At 40.7% G+C, this 17405-nt stretch overlaps 2 protein-coding genes across 2 annotated transcripts; both read left to right on the top strand.

Moving 5' to 3' along the window:
- The first annotated feature begins 404 nt into the window (after window positions 1-404).
- Window positions 405-5200, top strand: LOC308078691 (3-mercaptopyruvate sulfurtransferase-like). The gene is made up of 2 exons (XM_080419978.1): window positions 405-1134; window positions 4610-5200. Exons 1-2 carry the CDS (start codon window positions 552-554, stop codon window positions 4915-4917), a joined length of 891 nt encoding a protein of 296 aa, XP_080276104.1. The 5' UTR covers window positions 405-551; the 3' UTR covers window positions 4918-5200.
- A 7290-nt stretch (window positions 5201-12490) lies between these two features.
- Window positions 12491-14878, top strand: LOC308098155 (uncharacterized protein). Its single transcript, XM_080446398.1, has 5 exons — window positions 12491-12533; window positions 12876-13074; window positions 13423-13516; window positions 14382-14448; window positions 14670-14878. The coding sequence occupies exons 2-5, from the start codon at window positions 12921-12923 to the stop codon at window positions 14829-14831; spliced, it is 477 nt and encodes a 158-aa protein (XP_080302524.1). The 5' UTR covers window positions 12491-12533; window positions 12876-12920; the 3' UTR covers window positions 14832-14878.
- The last annotated feature ends 2527 nt before the right edge of the window (window positions 14879-17405 follow it).

Raw genomic sequence — 17405 nt, 5'->3', positions numbered from 1 at the left:
TGTAGATTTTGAGTATTATTACAAAACATTGATACAGTAACCAAATAACTGATCTATCTAAGCTCACAACGTGGCACTCGCAAAGGGACGCATTGTGAGCTTGTAGATCTGCTATTTTCAAAAGTTTAAATACATTTTATACTTTTGAAACCTGTGAAATTGGACATTCTGCATGATGAGTACTTTCTACTTTTGGTACTTTAAGTGCATTTTGATACTTTTACTCAAGCACATTTCGAATTCCAGACTAGTAACAAAGTATTTCTACATTGCAGTATGTTTATGTTAAAATGTGAGTAGGCTACTTTTTCCCACCACTGGCTTTAATAGGTTGGAAACGCCCCCATTGATAACAGTGAGTGAGCCGCCCAGCTGGGGACAGACAAACAGACACAGCCAAAAAGAAGTGACTCAGTCTCTCCTCCTGACCAGTGACCACCACATCACTGCTGGACTGTATCATCTCCTCCACTCTTGCTGCGGCGACCAGGACACCGTCCACCAGAGACTTTCAATAAGGCTAAAACGCCTTCCTCCCTCACCAGTTGACCATGGCGCTTCAAACCAGGTGCCTCGTCGCCTCTAAGTGGCTTTCTGAAGCCGTTAGGGGACAACAAGGGAAAATGCGCGTCTTGGACACTTCGTGGTATCTGCCCAAACTGCAGCGCAAAGCCAAGAGCGAGTTCAAGATGAGGCACATTCCCGGTGCCGCGTTCTTTGACATGGACCAGTGCTGTGATCAAACATCTCCGTATGACCACATGCTGCCGCCAGAGAACGTTTTCGCCGATTACGTCGGTAATTTGGGTATCGAAAGTGACACGCACGTCGTGGTGTACGACGCCAGCCAGTTCGGCGCGTTCTCTGCGCCCCGGGTGTGGTGGATGTTCCGGGTGTTCGGACACAGGTCCGTTCGGTTGCTGAACGGGGGGCTCAAACACTGGGAACTGGAGGGTCTGCCGCTAAGCGACCGGTACGTCAGACCCACGCCGACCGAGTTCAGGGCCTCGCTGAACCGCTCTTGGATCAGGACCTACGAGGATGTCCTGGATAACGTGGAAACGAAGAGGTTTCAGTTGGTGGATGCGAGACCAGTAGGCAGGTTCCGAGGTCTAGATCCCGAACCCAGAGACAGTGAGTATAGCCTACCGTCTGATGACGATGATGGTGATGGTGATGGAGGTTGTTGTGATATAGGACATTGGTTCTCAAAGTGGGGTCCGGGGACCCCCAGGGGTCCTTGAGGGAGTTCCAGGGGGTCCCCAGCTAAATGATGGATAGTTAGGAACCAAATGGACCCTTATGGGTCTGTAACTCTGAGAGTGTACAAATGGAACCAAATCATTTGGTTCCATTTGTACACTCTCAGAGTTCAATTAACATAGATTTTACAATATAAATTGGGGTCCCAGAGATAGAAATGCCATTAAATAGGGGTCCGTAGCTTAATGGATGTCAAACTGGGGGTCCTTGAAATTAAAATGGTTGAGATTGAGAATCACTGCTAGAGCCGTAAAAAATCTTCTCTTATGGGGGTCCGTAGCTGGCATATCTTTTCAAATGGGGGTCCGCGGGCTAATAAGTGTCAATTTGGGGGTCCTTGACATGAAAAAGTTTGAGAACCACTGATATAGGAGACTACTGTTCTATGAAGTGAAAAGGTGGTTTGCATGTGACTTGGTTACATTACCGGTGAGTGAGGTGATTTCCTCTTTAGTGGAAGTTGGCTGTAATATGATATCAAACTGTAATCATAATAGTATGGTTTAAAAAAAGGCTTATTCTGAGACGAGTGTAACTACCAGTTACCTCTAAAAATATTATTATTTTCTAATCAAAGATTTCTAAGTTGGACATGGACAAGTCTTGCCATGGACAAGTCTTGCCATGGACACACACATGTCTGTGTATGGACACATTGATGACCCATGGGCCATGGCTATTCATTTTGATTATTAAGTTACATTTTGATATAGCCACAAACTAAAATGACTTTCCAGGGAGAGAGTAGTTATCCATCAATCCAGTGATTCCAGTCATGCAGAGCAGAGGACCCATTTATTCCCCCCACACGACCAAAGTGCCTAACAACAATGTAGCTCATGTTGACTGGACTAAATACTGCATGCTGTTTAGGCGTGGAGCTAATCAATGACCTGATTAGGAGAGGTTAGATATTTATCTGTCTGCTAATAGACACATGGGTTAGCTTGCTGTAATCAGCAAGGGAAACTCTTGTTTTGAGTTCCTTACATGTAGGCAGAGGACTGTTTACCCTGGGCAAACACATAAACCAGAGGCATACAAACACATAAGACAAGCAAGCACCATGCCTTTTGCACAGTCATTGAAGTGAATGCTCATTTGAACACATACACTGTATGCGTACATGCACGAGCACACACACACACACACACACACACACACACACACACACACACACACACACACACACACACACACACACAGGTTTCACATTGTAATGTGCTTTGGATGAAAAGGCGCTATATAAATGCACTATTTACCATTTTACAGACACACACTCAAGGACAATAGCATGGGAGTTCAACTGAAGTGAGTTGAATTCAGATATTTTTAAGTGTTCTTTGGGTGTGACTTGTTGATCTTTACAGGCAGTACAATGGAGATAAGGGACCTATAGTCTGTGTCTTATCTCATAACAAAGACATTCCCCCAACACGCATGCACACTCCACTTTCCCTCATCCAGTTTGAACAGCATGCAACTTTGAACAATATAGTTAAGTGCAATAATAATGTATCCCTCTTATTGGCGTAGAACTCTGCACATTTCCCATACAAATATCTTTTTTGTTCCAGAATAAATCTCCCGTTTTTGAAAAGGGTAAATTATTTTTCTTCAAGAAGATATATTGCAAATGAAAATTCAAACATATTCTGGTGTAGGCAGACCAATATAAATCTTTGTCACTGTTGGCTGTATATATTTTAACCACCTAAGGACATGTAGAGCACTGTGTTTACTTATTAGGTATGGGAATAAGATTTGTCTTATATTTAGTGTTACGTGTACCTACTAGTTACGTGTTAAACAGCAGCAGGACAGCATAATGCTGTTAAGTACATAAACACAGACTATGTGGGTTCAAAGTATACTGTGTATAGTGTATACTATAGGGCTGCTGTTACAGATTTGTTACAGGTTACATAATGCATTGAGGAGCTTCATCACTGTTGAGTGATGTTGAAAAACAAAACACAGAATTAATACGAAATTAAAACAAAAGTATATAGTGTGCACATCAAAAAACAAGAGATCAGAAATCAGTGTGTGTTGTTTTCCTTTATTTACCGATTATTTGACAAAGGCTGCAATAATTCAAAGCTAGTGTTTAATGATACACTTGTCCACCCGGCTCTCATTCACTTCAAAGCATTATTTAGTTAGTTAGTTTCCATCACTGTTGGCTTCAATTTGCCACCCAGTGCCACCTAGAACGTACATACAACATAATCTGAGCTCTCTCCCTTTACGTAGCCTTGTTACAACCCACTACCAGTATAACCAGAGACGTTGTCGGTGGCAAGATTTATAGACTGCCAAATGTATGTATCATTGTGTATGTGTTTGCCTTACATTCAATCTCATTCATGCCTTGAAAGCACCAATGTGTTAATTCTGACCTGACAGCAGCTGTCCATCTTCTCCTAAAGTCAGCCTGTATCTTGAAGACTTGTGTCTCCTTCGGTTGTCATGAAACGGTTGATGTCATACTTGGCCGTTCTTAACTTAACCAGTCAGCATGATTATTCTCGTGGTGTCACTTAGTATAGCACATGTCCTTATATGACCATTTAAGACCGCTTCTCTGTGAATAAAAGGTGCCACACATGACACCTAAAGGGAGCCTGGACCCAGGGGGGGCTATTGCCCTGCTGTTCTCTGACAACAGGCAGCCACATGGAGTTTCACCCATGGATGAGCGCTGGTATAGCACACATGATGCATGCTGACATTTACTGGTTGTGGGGAAGTGGAGTGTGCATGCGTAAGATGAAAAAAGAACTCCAGCGCACACCACTTGGCAGACAGAAACACCAATGTGCATTTGCATGTAGATGAAAGGGCCCAAACGTGTAGAATAAGCAACATTTACATGTACATCTACAGCACAGCCACCCAGGATTGGAATAGTCTAACCCCATCCCTCAAGAAATGCAGTTCGCTGGGCTCATTCAAAACAGCCCTAAAAACTCATCTTTCTGGAGGCCAAAAGAGGACCCCCCCCCTCCCCTTTTTTTGTATATATTTTTTATTTTTCATGCTTTTTTTGTACATAGTGGTATTTTTTCCCCCTCTGTATTTTTATGTTGATTTTTGAACTGTTTGGTTGCTACAATATATGTCTATGAAATTAATTCAAGGACCCCAACGGAAACAAGTCCGCAAGGACTTTTTTGGTCGGACCTTTTAGACAAAAGTATTATAAATGTAACTGTGTTGTTTTACATTATTTTGCCTTAATACAATTTTCAATCAATCAATCAAAACAGTACATGTGGACAGGGCCTTAGTTTTAGTTAACTTTGATAACCCTGTAGCTGACGGCTCTTTTTTGATTCAACAGACACAGAACCTGGCCACATCCCCGGTTCTATCAGCCTGCCCTTCAACACCTTCCTGTCTCCATCAGGTCACTTCTTGCCCCAAGAGGAACTCAAGGCTTTGTTTAGCCAGGCGGGGGTCGACCTTAGCCGTCCGATCTGCGTCTCCTGTGGCTCGGCAGTCACAGCAGGCCATGTGGCACTGACCGCACACGAGTGTGGACACCCAGACGTGTCGGTATACGATGGCGGGTGGTCAGAGTGGTACACCCGCGCCGTACCTGAGCTCGTCATCTCTGAGGGACGAGGGAAACACATCACGGTTGGCTGATGACCACATGATTGGATAACATCAGACGAAAGCCGACTGCAAGCCGAAGAGAAAAGGATTATGTTGAATGAATCCATGTGTTTGATGATGGTCCTGGGAAAAGGGCACTACGATTTATTACTAAAGGCTTAATTCATGATTCAATCATGACTCATAAAACACCACAGGATTGTTTTTTCACTCCAGACAGAGGGTCTACAAATATGTGACAGAAAACAAATGTTTAAAATTAGCTGTAAATGTGTCAAATATGAATCTGGAATAAAAATTAGCTGTATTGTTATTTTCTTTTATTTATTATGAATATCTTTATTAATTTCAGGCAATTTTGACAAGTCAGAGCAGTTGGACATTTTTTCATTTTCTCCCCTTCCCCCATCCCTCCCCGACATCATTTTCTTACTTTCTTTTCTAAAACAAAACAATACAAATAAAAAAAGTAAAAACAAATCCAGACAAACAAACATACATGTGATAAAATACATGATATCAAACTAGGTATAGTCAATGGGACGTGAGAGAAGAAATAAGCGTATGTTCAACACAGAAGTCAAACTTCAATATATGGACATCTTTATTTGTAGGGGCACAAAACTGGTCAAAGAGCACAGTCCAATTTGTGCATTGAAGGGTAAAATACTTTCCACCTTGGCTCAGAAAGCTTTAGAATGAGCATTCAATCCTAGCTAGACGCGGATACACAGCCTTTGAAAAAGCCTTCTCCAGACATGGGTGCCGATTTGAAAATGTTCACTGACTTTATCCTAGATTGATATATTACACATCCACTTCTAATTATTATTATATAAATTATAATATATATGCAAAGATCATAGTATATTATAATTATCATAGTTGTAATACATATATAGTCACTGTTTTTAAAGGTATCATGACATTCATTTTCACTTTTTTTATTTTCAATGTTTTATTTGGGGTTTTATGACCTCAATTACACCCAAAAAAACTGAACTCAGAACATTCAGTGGATTTTCTGTGGTCTGGGGTTTTCTGAATAATTAGGCTGAAAAGTAATCTGAGCTTGGCCCTTCGACAGTGAGGTCACAGTCGATTAATCCCGCCCACTCTCCTCCTCGCCCCTCCCCTCCCCTATCCTTTCCTTTGGGGGGGGGGCGGAGCAGAGGCGATGATTGACAGGCAAAATCCCTCACCAGCGACACCCGCAGGCAAAGATTTCTTTTTTCATTGCAGTTGAAAAGGCTTTAGAAATGTGAGAGAAAAACACCTGCCATGGATCACTGGAATGGAATTTTCACTTAAAACTTTTTGTACACTTTTGAAGGACCAGGACAAAGACTTTGAATGTGGTGTAAAAGTGAATGTCATTAAACCTTTAATGCATTGTAGTGCGATTAAGTCATTTGTGCGTTGTTCTTGCATAGATTTTGGTTAAAACAAAAAGGTTTTTGTTAAAGGGTTAAAGCTCTATATTCTGATAGTAATCATTGCTATAGAGTGTTTGTTCAGTAATAGGGGGTCTCTGCGTCTCTCCAGATCTTTAATGAATAGAAAATACATTTTCAGGTGGCTGGCCAGTCTTCAGCCAATCAGGAGAAATGTTTATAGTGTTCCACTTCCAATTTTGTTTGCTCATTTCTTTGTGTCATCACTTCCAAATGCACTTGTTCATCACATATCCTGTGGGAGTTCTCTCTCCTGATTCGATAAAATTGGTATCCTGACCTGAAAAGTTCAAGAACTGGAGGGACAGGGAGACCTCTGTTACTGAACTATCAGAATATAAAGCAATCTAACACTTATTTTAACAAAAATACAAAATATAACAAAAATATATATCATATACCCGACCTTTAACACTAGTTTTTCACTTTACTTAAGCTCCTAATGACCATTTATAGTGACTTGGGTATAATCACACTATAATGCATTATAACAGGGATTATAATGCAGTATAGACCTGGGCTTCATAGTCAGTGTTACCGATATGCTTCATATTACAATAAAGAGGAGATATTCTGTTTTGGAACTGAACCTAGATGTTACCCTCAATTATTAGATTGGATTTGTCCATAAAGACTAAGGTTGTGCTGTACAAAATCAAATGGACCCTGGTGTCACTGTAGAACGAAATGAAAACCTAACTTTTACAAATAATTTTACATGTGAAAGTGAAAGTTATGTCATAAAAAGTTTTTGGATATGGATATGGAAATGGAAAACAGCTGTGCAGTAGTTGCCTGAGTGTGGAATATACGAAGGCAAAAAAAAAAAAAAAGGGCAAAACTATGAATTATCCATACTAATAAAGAGATACAGTAATAATGTACACAGACACAATATTATAAAAAAGTAAATGAGACACAATGATGATATCAAAGGGTCATACATTGTGGTGCTGTCTGTTAATTTAACTAAGCGTACAAATGGAACCAAACAGCCATAAGGGTCCATTTGTACACTCTCAGAGTTACAAATGGATACATTGAAACTAAGGATTTTACGGTTTACATTACATCAGCTTTCTACCTTATCTAAGCTTAAAAGTTATTCCTAACGGAAGCAAATAACCAATGTCTTGCACAAGAAATGCAACAACAAACTTCTCCTCAAATGTTGATGGTCATAGCCATGGTGCCAACCTACAGTATATTTGTTTGGTGTTTGAGTGTGGTTGTGTTTTTGCCTGTGAGTGTGTGTCTGGTTTATCTGAAGCTATTCCTAATATCACCCTGTGCATGAGGTCCCCTTATGTGGTGTTTGGTGGAGATAAGGAATCCCACAGGGCCACCCATTACATATGCTCTAGGCTAGAGTGTTCATGAGGCCTTAACCCTGACAAATATGTTTTGAACAACTCGAGTTTAGGGTTGTCCACTTGAGGGCAGCAAAACATCAGACTAAGGCACGATCTAGATCTTACTTGAGGGTGCTAAATCATGTGAACAAGTGGTGTGCTTGGTCTTTCATCAGACCAAAACCTAATATAAAGCTGACATAGGAGAAATAATTATTAATTGCCAAAGATTCTTTGTTCTGACATAGTATAGGGTTCTTTTCCGATGATCAAATCCATGATAACCCATCAGTCCAGCTGACAGACACTGCCATCCTTAGAGCCTTGTTTGAAGTTGATTTAATGGCAGTGGTTATTGTGATAAGACCCAGTATCTCAGAAAGGTGACATGTGCTTTATTCATTTATGTCCTGTGAATGTGGCCAGGGTCATTTTAGAAAGGAGATTATGCTCTCTCAGCATGCTCTGAATTACCCTCCAAACAAGGAAAGGAATAATCAGCCATTTGGTGTGTAAAGTATGATGAGACGGGGTCTAATAACAGCATGACTTCATGTTGCCAGTCTATGACATCAGTCATCTATGACGAAACAGAACTGTGACTTCAGTCATCTCCAAGGATTCAGCCCGATTCAACCGCCACTGACTTATTATCAAATTGAAAGAAACAAGACCAGGAGACCTGGTTCTGCCAGACCCAGAATGAAGTCTGGGTCTGGCAGCTTTACTTAATTACATACTTGTGACATAATAATGATGTCATGAGTAGTTCGTGACGAAACAGATTTTTTTTTGGCTGGGGCCGGAGGACAAATGGACCATGCCCATGTATGGACGAAACAGGTACAAAGCCTCATGTAAGCCCGACCCCTTGGGTCTGGCAAAAATAAAGTTGAATATTACAAAACATATCAAATCCCATCAGTTTGTGATATTAGCACCGGACACACTCAGACTCATACAATCACAGACCTGAATCACAAGAAACAAGAATGGAGCAGATCTCTTTGACACCAGGTACACTATGTAAAGCTTATGATAATCAAACATTACAGAGCAATGATCATTTTGCCTGTGATATAAATTAAACCCTTTACCTGTCTTATGCAATAGAAATTCAATCTTTTCTGAAGTGTAATAATGATAATGATGCTGCATTTAATAATCATGATGGTAAAATAAACTCAGATCTGTGGTTATTTCTACGTTAAAAGGGTCTGCCAGAAATAAGACAGGATGTTAAACCACAAGTGTGTGTGTGTGTGTGTGTGTGTGTGTGTGTGTGTGTGTGTGTGTGTGTGTGTGTGTGTGTGTGTGTGTGTGTGTGTGTGTGTGTGTGCGCATGTGCGCATGTGTGTGTGCGCACGTATATGTGGGAGGGAGAGGAAATGTAAACTGTCAGGGCTAAAGGTAGTTTGTTATTGGAAACAACACAAGCATTCCAGGAAGAGATGAGTTGGGGTTGATAGTCGTAGAGAGAGAGAGAGAGAGAGAGAGAGAGAGAGAGAGAGAGAGAGAGAGAGAGAGAGAGAGAGAGAGAAAGAGAGAGAGAGAGATTTCAACGTGGGCTGGACCACAGTACGGCATCTGTGGCAAAACATTCTCCATTGACCAGTTCTAAAAGATCTGCAACTTATCTATTTATGTGGTGAATTAAAATGGGTTTCTGCACCTCACCACTGGAAATAATATTTTTTTGATCCATGTCCTGTAGCCTACTGTATGTTGATATTAGTTTTTCCTAGAATGTCAGGGGACAGCTTGAGCTTTGACACCCTGTGATTGACTGAGATGGGCGGAAGGGAGTACTCATTTTGGTTCATATGAAAACCTATTCCTTCCATCACAGCTGGCCAACTCACGCTTGTCGACGTGTGAGGCCATCAGGACTGACTACTGATCCCTTCACATACATTTGTAGTATTTCATTTGTCAGACAATCAATTAAATGTTCATTAAAACTATGTAAGCATTTCTCAACATATACACACAATTATTACTTTGTTCCTATTTCACCCGCTCAACACTGGGTACATTAGTATGAAAGGAAACAGAAACAGTAGTATGCATGTCAGAACTGTATGGTGTGAATCACATGGCAATTTATGGTGTGATTTCTGAGACTGAAATGTCTCATCACACCATGTGATGGAAGATTTCCATTCTCAGAAATCACCAAAAGTCCTTTGACCTAAAAGCACCGTCAGTGCAGGTGACCACAGAGTCAGCAGTAACTGCTACTTCCTCTGTAATGGAAATGAAAATGATATGACGCAAACAACAGCATCTTCACATTCAGTCATGTTCAGCCATGAAATCGTAATTTTGGTTAAAAAAAAATATCTTAAAATGTTTCAGTTCATTGCAACAGCTATCATCTTTTTACAACTTATTTCATTCCTCTCTTGCTACCCTCCCCCCTCTTGAATACATTGAATTACATTGATCAGGCATCAGTGGTGTAAAAAGTACTCACATTTCTTCTTACTTAAGTAAAAGTGTCAATACTGCAATGTAGAAATACTCTGTTACAAGTAAAAGTCCGGAATAAAAATTTTACTTGAGTACCAAGTACCCATCATGCAGAATGTCCCATTTCACAAGTTTTCAAATGTATAGCCTATAAAAGGTAGACTAATCTTTTGAAAATAGCAGATCTACAAGGTCACAATGCGTCGCATCGCAACACATTGTGAGCTTGTAGATTGGCTATTTTCAAATGACCAAAATATATATAGGCTGAAGTGGTTAATATATGTTTTGCAATAATAATAAAAATCTACAAAGTAACTAGTAACTTAAGCTTTCAAGTAATTGTTGGGGGATAAGGGTACAATATTTGCCTCTGAGATGTAGTGGAGTAGAAGTAAAAGTACTGAAAATTGGAAATACTCCAGTAAAGTAAAAATTCTTAAAAATTGTACTTAAGTACAGTACAATGTAACAACAGTAAATGTACTTAGATACTTTACACCACTGTCAGTCATGAATGCTTTATGTTGCAGGTAGAGGTATAGGTAACTCATCAAGTGGTGCTGTCTTAAAAGTGACAGACAGTTTAATGGGTGTTGATTGATTGATCAATCAAGTATCCAGGCATTGTTGCACTTTTTAAATCAAGCCAGTGTTAATACATTTAAAGTAATTTAACCACTTGAACCCCATCATCCATATTCTGGGGGGAAACATTAGCCAAAAATAGCCAACCTACAGTACAAGCTCTCGTGTCGCAACATGAGACGTTGTGAGCTTGTAGATCGGCTATTTTTGGTGAAGAGATTTGGTATAGACGGGAAAAATCAAGAGAAATCAGTCCAAGTCATCAGCCATCTCTGCAACTCCAATGCCGCCTCAAACATGCTGCTTGTAAAGCATTGCCTCCACCGCCCCAGCCTCCCCCTTTCTAGTGCAGAGTTTGCTTTGGGCCCGCTCTCGGGGGTTTCTTTATCACTCGATCTGATTTAGCTTAGCATGCTGCTTGGCTAATTCAAGGAGCATCTTAAGAGCGGCGACATAACAGTATTCCATTTGTTGCTGTAAATCGTTAAATCCATGACAAAAGTGTTCCTGAAGGAATGTGTAGCTAATTTGCTATTCAAGGTTTGAAACAAGGACATTAAAGCATTTTCTTTGATTCTGAGCAGCCTACACATCTTGATAAACACCATGAAGTTTATAAAGTAAACCACGACACATCCAGTCAGTCTTACCACCAAAACTGAACCTAAAGGTTAAAGAAGTGGGCTTGTGATCAAATGGACGTCACATCTTTGGACCAGCTGCAGATACAGTGCAGAGAAATGTGACTGAGTCTAACACTCCCCCATGTCTCAACACACACATGCATGCACGCAGGCACTTCAGGTGGATTTGGCCCAAGAATCACTGGCCATGACTCTGACTTGCACCTGGTATGTTTTCATTTAGCTCTAGATCCAGTGGATCCAGTTCCATCTGGCAATGTAACCCCCTGGTCTGTTTCTCTCCAAGGCATCCTGACAAGGGAAGATTTAGGTGATATTTTTTACACATTCAGATTATAACACACACATGTGCACGCGCACGCGTGCACACGCACGCTCGTGCGCAGGCACACACACACACACTACTCTCTCTCTCTCTCTCTATTTACTCTATTTTAATGTATTCTTTGGGAAATTAAATACAATTCTATTTGAATAAAGCTTCATATCACATGGAAGAATGTGTTTAATATTGCCACGGAACAGGACAGCTGACATTTAGTGTCTTTTTGCAAAGCAGTTAGATGTTTGAATAATCAGATAGATTCAAAATACTGCTTAGGCACATGAAAGCACTATGGCTGCTGTATGACAGGTCATGATGGTGTTCAAGAAGTTACCTGTGGTTTTACTTTAAAGTTTCCAGAGTTTTTGTACATATTTATGTGCGGCATGGGTGTGGACTGCGGTATATGGCAGGTGTGTGTGTGTGTGTGTGTGTGTGTGTGTGTGTGTGTGTGTGTGTGTGTGTGTGTGTGTGTGTGTGTGTGTGTGTGTGTGTGTGTGTGTGTGTGTGTGTGTGTGTGTGTGTGTGTGTGTGACTGTGTGTGTGTGTGTGACTGTGTGTGTGTGACTGTGTGTGTGTGACTGTGTGTGTGTGTGTGTGTGTGTGTGTGTGTGTGTGTGTGTGTGTGTGTGTGTGTGTGTGTGTGTGTGTGTGTGTGTGTGTGTGTGTGTGTGATATTACAGTAAAGCTGAATCCTCCTAGAAGGCCTTTAATCCACAATTCCACCATTTCCTGGAAAGTGCCTGGGAATAATTATATCAAAGACTACAGCTTCCATATTCAGTGGAAACTAAAGGCTCAGTCCTGGAAGGTGTGTTTGTGTGTGTGTGTGTGTGTGTGTGTGTGTGTGTGTGTGTCTGTGCGTGCGTGCGTGCGTGCGTGCGTGCGTGCGTGCGTGCGTGCGTGCGCGTGTGAGAGTGTGCGTGTGAGAGTGTGCGTGTGAGTGTGAGTGTGAGTGCACGAGTGCATGCATGCTTGTGTGTGAATGACTGAGCGTATGTCAGAGATACAGAGCAAATGAAAGTTTTATAAATGAACAAGGAGAGATTTCAGGTGAGACAATTATGTATGTGTATGTGTAGTCTCTTTTTTGGGCAAATGTATTCTTGAATCTCTTTTAAACAAAAACAGCTAAATGTTCTTCCCTTGTCAGGATGCCGTGGAGAGAAACAGATCACATTGTGGGATACATTGCCAGATGGAGCTGAATCCAGAAGTGGATCTGGAGCGAGATGAAACATACCAGGTGCGAGTCAGAGTCCTGGCCAGTGATTCTTGGGCCAAATCCACCTGGAGTGACTGGAGCCCTACTGCATCATGGACATCACTCATAGGGAGGACAAAGACAACAGGTAATGTCACAGTTTACTGTAAACCATTGACTGCCAAATGGTTACAGGATCAACTACGTAGGTATAGGTTAAAGAACACAATCCCTGATTGTTGAATACCATGAGAACAATTCTGTTCAGTGATTCAACATAAACAATATGAAAACAGTAAATTACACACTGTATCATCATCAAAACACATGAGCCAAAGTAAGAAGGTAAACACATACTGCACATTTAAAACATATCTTATTTAGGAACAGCTGTGGACTAATTTTGTCTTCATTAAGAATCTGTAATCCCTGGGACCAGCAAACGTGCATTCATATTCTCACAATTTGTTCTTCTTCCCTCTAGATCAAAACGAAGGATTCTTCAGTACTTTTGCAGTATTGAAACTTATCATTGTGGCTTTGATTGGCGTCACCTTTTCTATTTGCTGTTTGGCAAAGACATTTCACAGGTACAGTGGTACTCCATTTTCAACAGCTGTTTGCTTGTCTTTTTAACGTTTGCAAGAATTGCATGTTTATATTAGTTATTTTACTGAGAAATATAAAATTGCATTTATTAATAATTTACCTCAACCTCAGGGTGACCCAATATACCCAAATGGGTATGGGTGGCCCATGTGGCACATACCACATGGGCTCAATGATCGGCGAGTCCCCGGTTCGATTCCTTGCCGGCCGGACCATTTACTGAATGCAGTGGTGGAGAGTAACTAAGTACATTTACTTAAGTACTGTACTTAAGTAAATCTGTACTTTACTTGAGTATTTGTATTTTTGGATACTTATGACTTTCACTCGACTACATTTCAAAGACAAATATTGTACTTTTGACTCCACTGGTTGGACGTGTTCCTTCCACGCGCTACGTCCAACCAGGGAAACTCTCCCCTGTCAGGAGACAAGAAGGTCAGTTGGCTCTCATGCATTGAAGGATGCATGAGCTTGGCCCTGGCCTCCCTAGGTTGGCAGAGGGAAGGTAGTGCCCAGGATTACATAGACAATTGGCACTGGGTGTAAAAAATGGGGTTACAAAATCGTGGGATAAAAATTTTGGGAAAAAAAGAAAAGAAAATGTACTTTGTAATTTGTACTTTTAATTACTTTGAAGTGTTTCTGAACTCTATCTACACTTTGACTCAAGTACTGGAGTTGAATAATTTGTCCACCTCTAGCTAAATGTCATGCCCTTACTCTTTCTCTACATTTCCTGACTCTCTCGCCACTGTCACTGTCAATAAAGACAATTAAAAAAAGAAAATATAATAAAATACCTCAACCTAAACAATGCTCATGTCTCTCAAAATGTCTACTCAGATGCAGAAAGAAGAACTCCGGGAAGCAGATTGAGAATGTGGAGATGGTCTCTTGTCAAGATCAGCAGGTATTTGTGTTTGTTGTTTGTGTGATTATCTATTGGTCCTACAAGAGAAATGTTATGCACAACACTAATTTACTTACCTTTCTACATTATCTAAAGTATTTGAAATAGCAAGTTTAATTCTTATGCTTCAAAAAACACTTTTTTTTCCTGAAGACTTCTCTGTGTGAAGAAAGAGCATGGGGCATTAACTGACTTGACTTAATCTCAATTCCACACTGCAGCCAGAAAGAGGACACAGAGCTCTTTCCTTGTCCTCTTGCGATGGAGATGGAGATGACCAGTCCGACCATTATGAGGTTCTGGAGCACGCCACTAGAGGGCACCTGGGCATAAATGCACTATGCCTCCCTTGCACTGCCTGCACTGGAAGCATTTGTCAATAAACCCCATACACACCCATTAAGCGCCCACCCAGCCAATTAAATATGTCTATGCATGGGCCCCTTTTTGACCTAAAATCATGCAACTTAAAATGGTGAGATCTTCCACTTCATTTACACACAAACATGGGCTCCCATGCAGGGGATTTGCCCAGTAGCCTATGCCTGGTTGGAGTTCAGGCATGCTCTGGAGGGAGGATATGAAGCAGTAGGAGGACAGAGCTCAAGTCCTCAGTATGAGGTGAAAGGATGTACTAACCCTAGCATCCCTACTCTGGGGCTGACATTACACAATAGCAGATCTACAAGATCTGTAAGCTCACAATGTGTTGCTTTGTGACACGTTGTGAACTTGTACATCGGCTATTTTCTGCGAATATATTTAGTGTGTAGAGCGAAAACAGGCGGGGGCCTAGTAGAGAGCCATAGGGAATCTGGTCAACTATGTATAGGGACCAATAGGGTTTATGAAGTCGTGCACTCCTAATCAGAAGAAATAGGTCATCACAAAGAGTACACAATGTGTGAGTCAAGCAGGGTAGGCCAATAGTGGTGCAGAGGACAGTGGTATGTTGAAGAGGGAAGAGAAGGACGAGGAGGACGTAATGATCAGGGAGAGGGAGAAGAGAGTAAGATAATGTTGAAACCATTAGGGAGCCATGATGAGCAAATATTTGTGGAATTTGGTTCAAATGAGAGTTAACGCTTTATACTGCCAGCTTGAGTTTGGATTGCTTGAGGGGTTTGCATGAGGCCTACTGTAGAAGTTTATTTAATTTATTTTTTAATAATAAATATAATAATATAAAAAAATTATTTTACAGAAAACAAAAAACAAACAAGTAAAAACAAAAGACAAAAAAACAAAACAAAACAAAAAGAAAGAAACTTTGATTTATAACCTTTTGATTGTCAGAGCTGAAATAATTTTGTTCTTAGGTAATATTTTGGTTTTAATGTATAAATACCTATGCTTTGTATGATTTAACATTTATATTCTAGTCTTTATTTGTGATTAGTCATTTTATCAGCTGTATCTGTCTTATTTTAGCAATTATATTACTCGGGAACGATGCAAATCGGGAAAGATGCAAGTTGGGAATTCATGCCCCACCCGGTTATGCATTATTACCCTTTGTGTTGTACCCGCCTGAATGACTGTGTCCCGTTTACGACCATAGATCTCTCTGTCTGTCCTTTTCCCTTGTATGCCCATATATGGAGATCCCTGATATCAAGTTAATTAAAATGCTTAATTATTTTTCTCATGAAGATCAGATGTCTTTAAAGTAAACTTTATAGAACTATTTGATTGTCAGTTATGTGTTCTGTGAAATTTTTGTATTATACATGACACTTTGTATTAAAGGTAAAAATTTACTCTAGTCTTTATTTGTGTAATTCTATTAGAGCTGTATCTCTTATTTGAGCAACTACATTAATTGTAATTGCTAAAAAAAAGACAGATGTCATTAAATGTTGTTGAATACCCCCCCCCATACCCCAACCCACTTTGGGAAAAGAAAGAGAACAAACTGCAGGAAGGATCATAGGGGACCCCATTCCATGGCAGGCACGCTTCTAATAATATATAGTCAACAAGTAATAAAGTAAACACAATGAGGGATATCAAAGGGTCAATAAACTCCACAAGGCAATTGACATAATGTGGTGGACATGGCTGTGAGTTGCAGCCTGGCATGTATGGTTTAACATGACCTAGATTCTATAACAAGATCACTCACATAGACATGACTGTTACGACCAAGCCTGGGGGTCACTAGGTGTAACATGGACTCCCTCCTTCCCAGTCCCCAAACAACCAGGCCACACAGGTTTTAAAATCCCAAGGGGCAATGATTTTTATTTTACATTTACGAAAAACACTCAGGTGGCGCAGTGGTAAAGTCCCTGCCCACAACCACGGCGGAGGTTGTGGGTTGGAATCCACCGTGGTGCATCCGGCTTTGTCATGCGTCTATGTGAACACAATTGGTCCTTGTTCGGGGATGGGAAGCCAGGCGGGTCATTGCACGTACTCCTACGGGCTGGGGCGGCACCTGTCAGCAGGGAGTGTTGGTCGGGAGGTGTAGGACGAAGGCCCTACGTCCTCCCGTAGGGGCTCGATCCTCATTGGCAGGTAAGTCAGTAGGACACAACAGCAGTGACAACACAGAAATGTGTGTGGGGAGGAATTAATTGGCATAACAACTAAATTGAGAAAAAGGGGGGAAAAAATTATTGGCTACTAAATAAAAATAATTAAAGATTTAAAAAACATTATTACCTCAGGGTGGGACCATAAAATGCTAAATACAAAACAAAACTTCTACTCCTACCCAACAACAGAAACCAAAAATACAAATATCTAACCTAATATAAAGTAATGCAAAAACAGAACAAACTAATAAGAAAAAGAGAGGTCACCCGCACCCCTACATACTCAAGGTATTACATTATTCAGAACTTTAACCCATGGTAGCTCTAAAGACAGGACAGAGTGCTGGCGTTTGGAGGCTGGCTATATGAGGAAGACAGAAGAACTGGTGACAGCCAGCCAGCTTTATAGTGGAGTCA

The sequence above is a fragment of the Gymnoscopelus braueri genome, assembly GCF_963280865.1.
Source record: "Gymnoscopelus braueri genome assembly, chromosome: 2".
Lineage (NCBI taxonomy): Eukaryota > Metazoa > Chordata > Actinopteri > Myctophiformes > Myctophidae > Gymnoscopelus > Gymnoscopelus braueri.
This window is presented reverse-complemented; position numbering and strand designations above follow the sequence as displayed.

Coding starts and splice junctions, on each gene's coding strand:
- LOC308078691 (XM_080419978.1), top strand. CDS start 552: ATGGCGCTTCAAACCAGGTGCCTCGTCGCCTCTAAGTGGCTTTCTGAA. Junction 1,135..4,609: donor AGATCCCGAACCCAGAGACA/GTGAGTATAGCC, acceptor TTGATTCAACAG/ACACAGAACCTGGCCACATC.
- LOC308098155 (XM_080446398.1), top strand. CDS start 12,921: ATGGAGCTGAATCCAGAAGTGGATCTGGAGCGAGATGAAACATACCAG. Junction 13,517..14,381: donor TTGGCAAAGACATTTCACAG/GTACAGTGGTAC, acceptor ATGTCTACTCAG/ATGCAGAAAGAAGAACTCCG. Junction 14,449..14,669: donor TCTCTTGTCAAGATCAGCAG/GTATTTGTGTTT, acceptor TCCACACTGCAG/CCAGAAAGAGGACACAGAGC.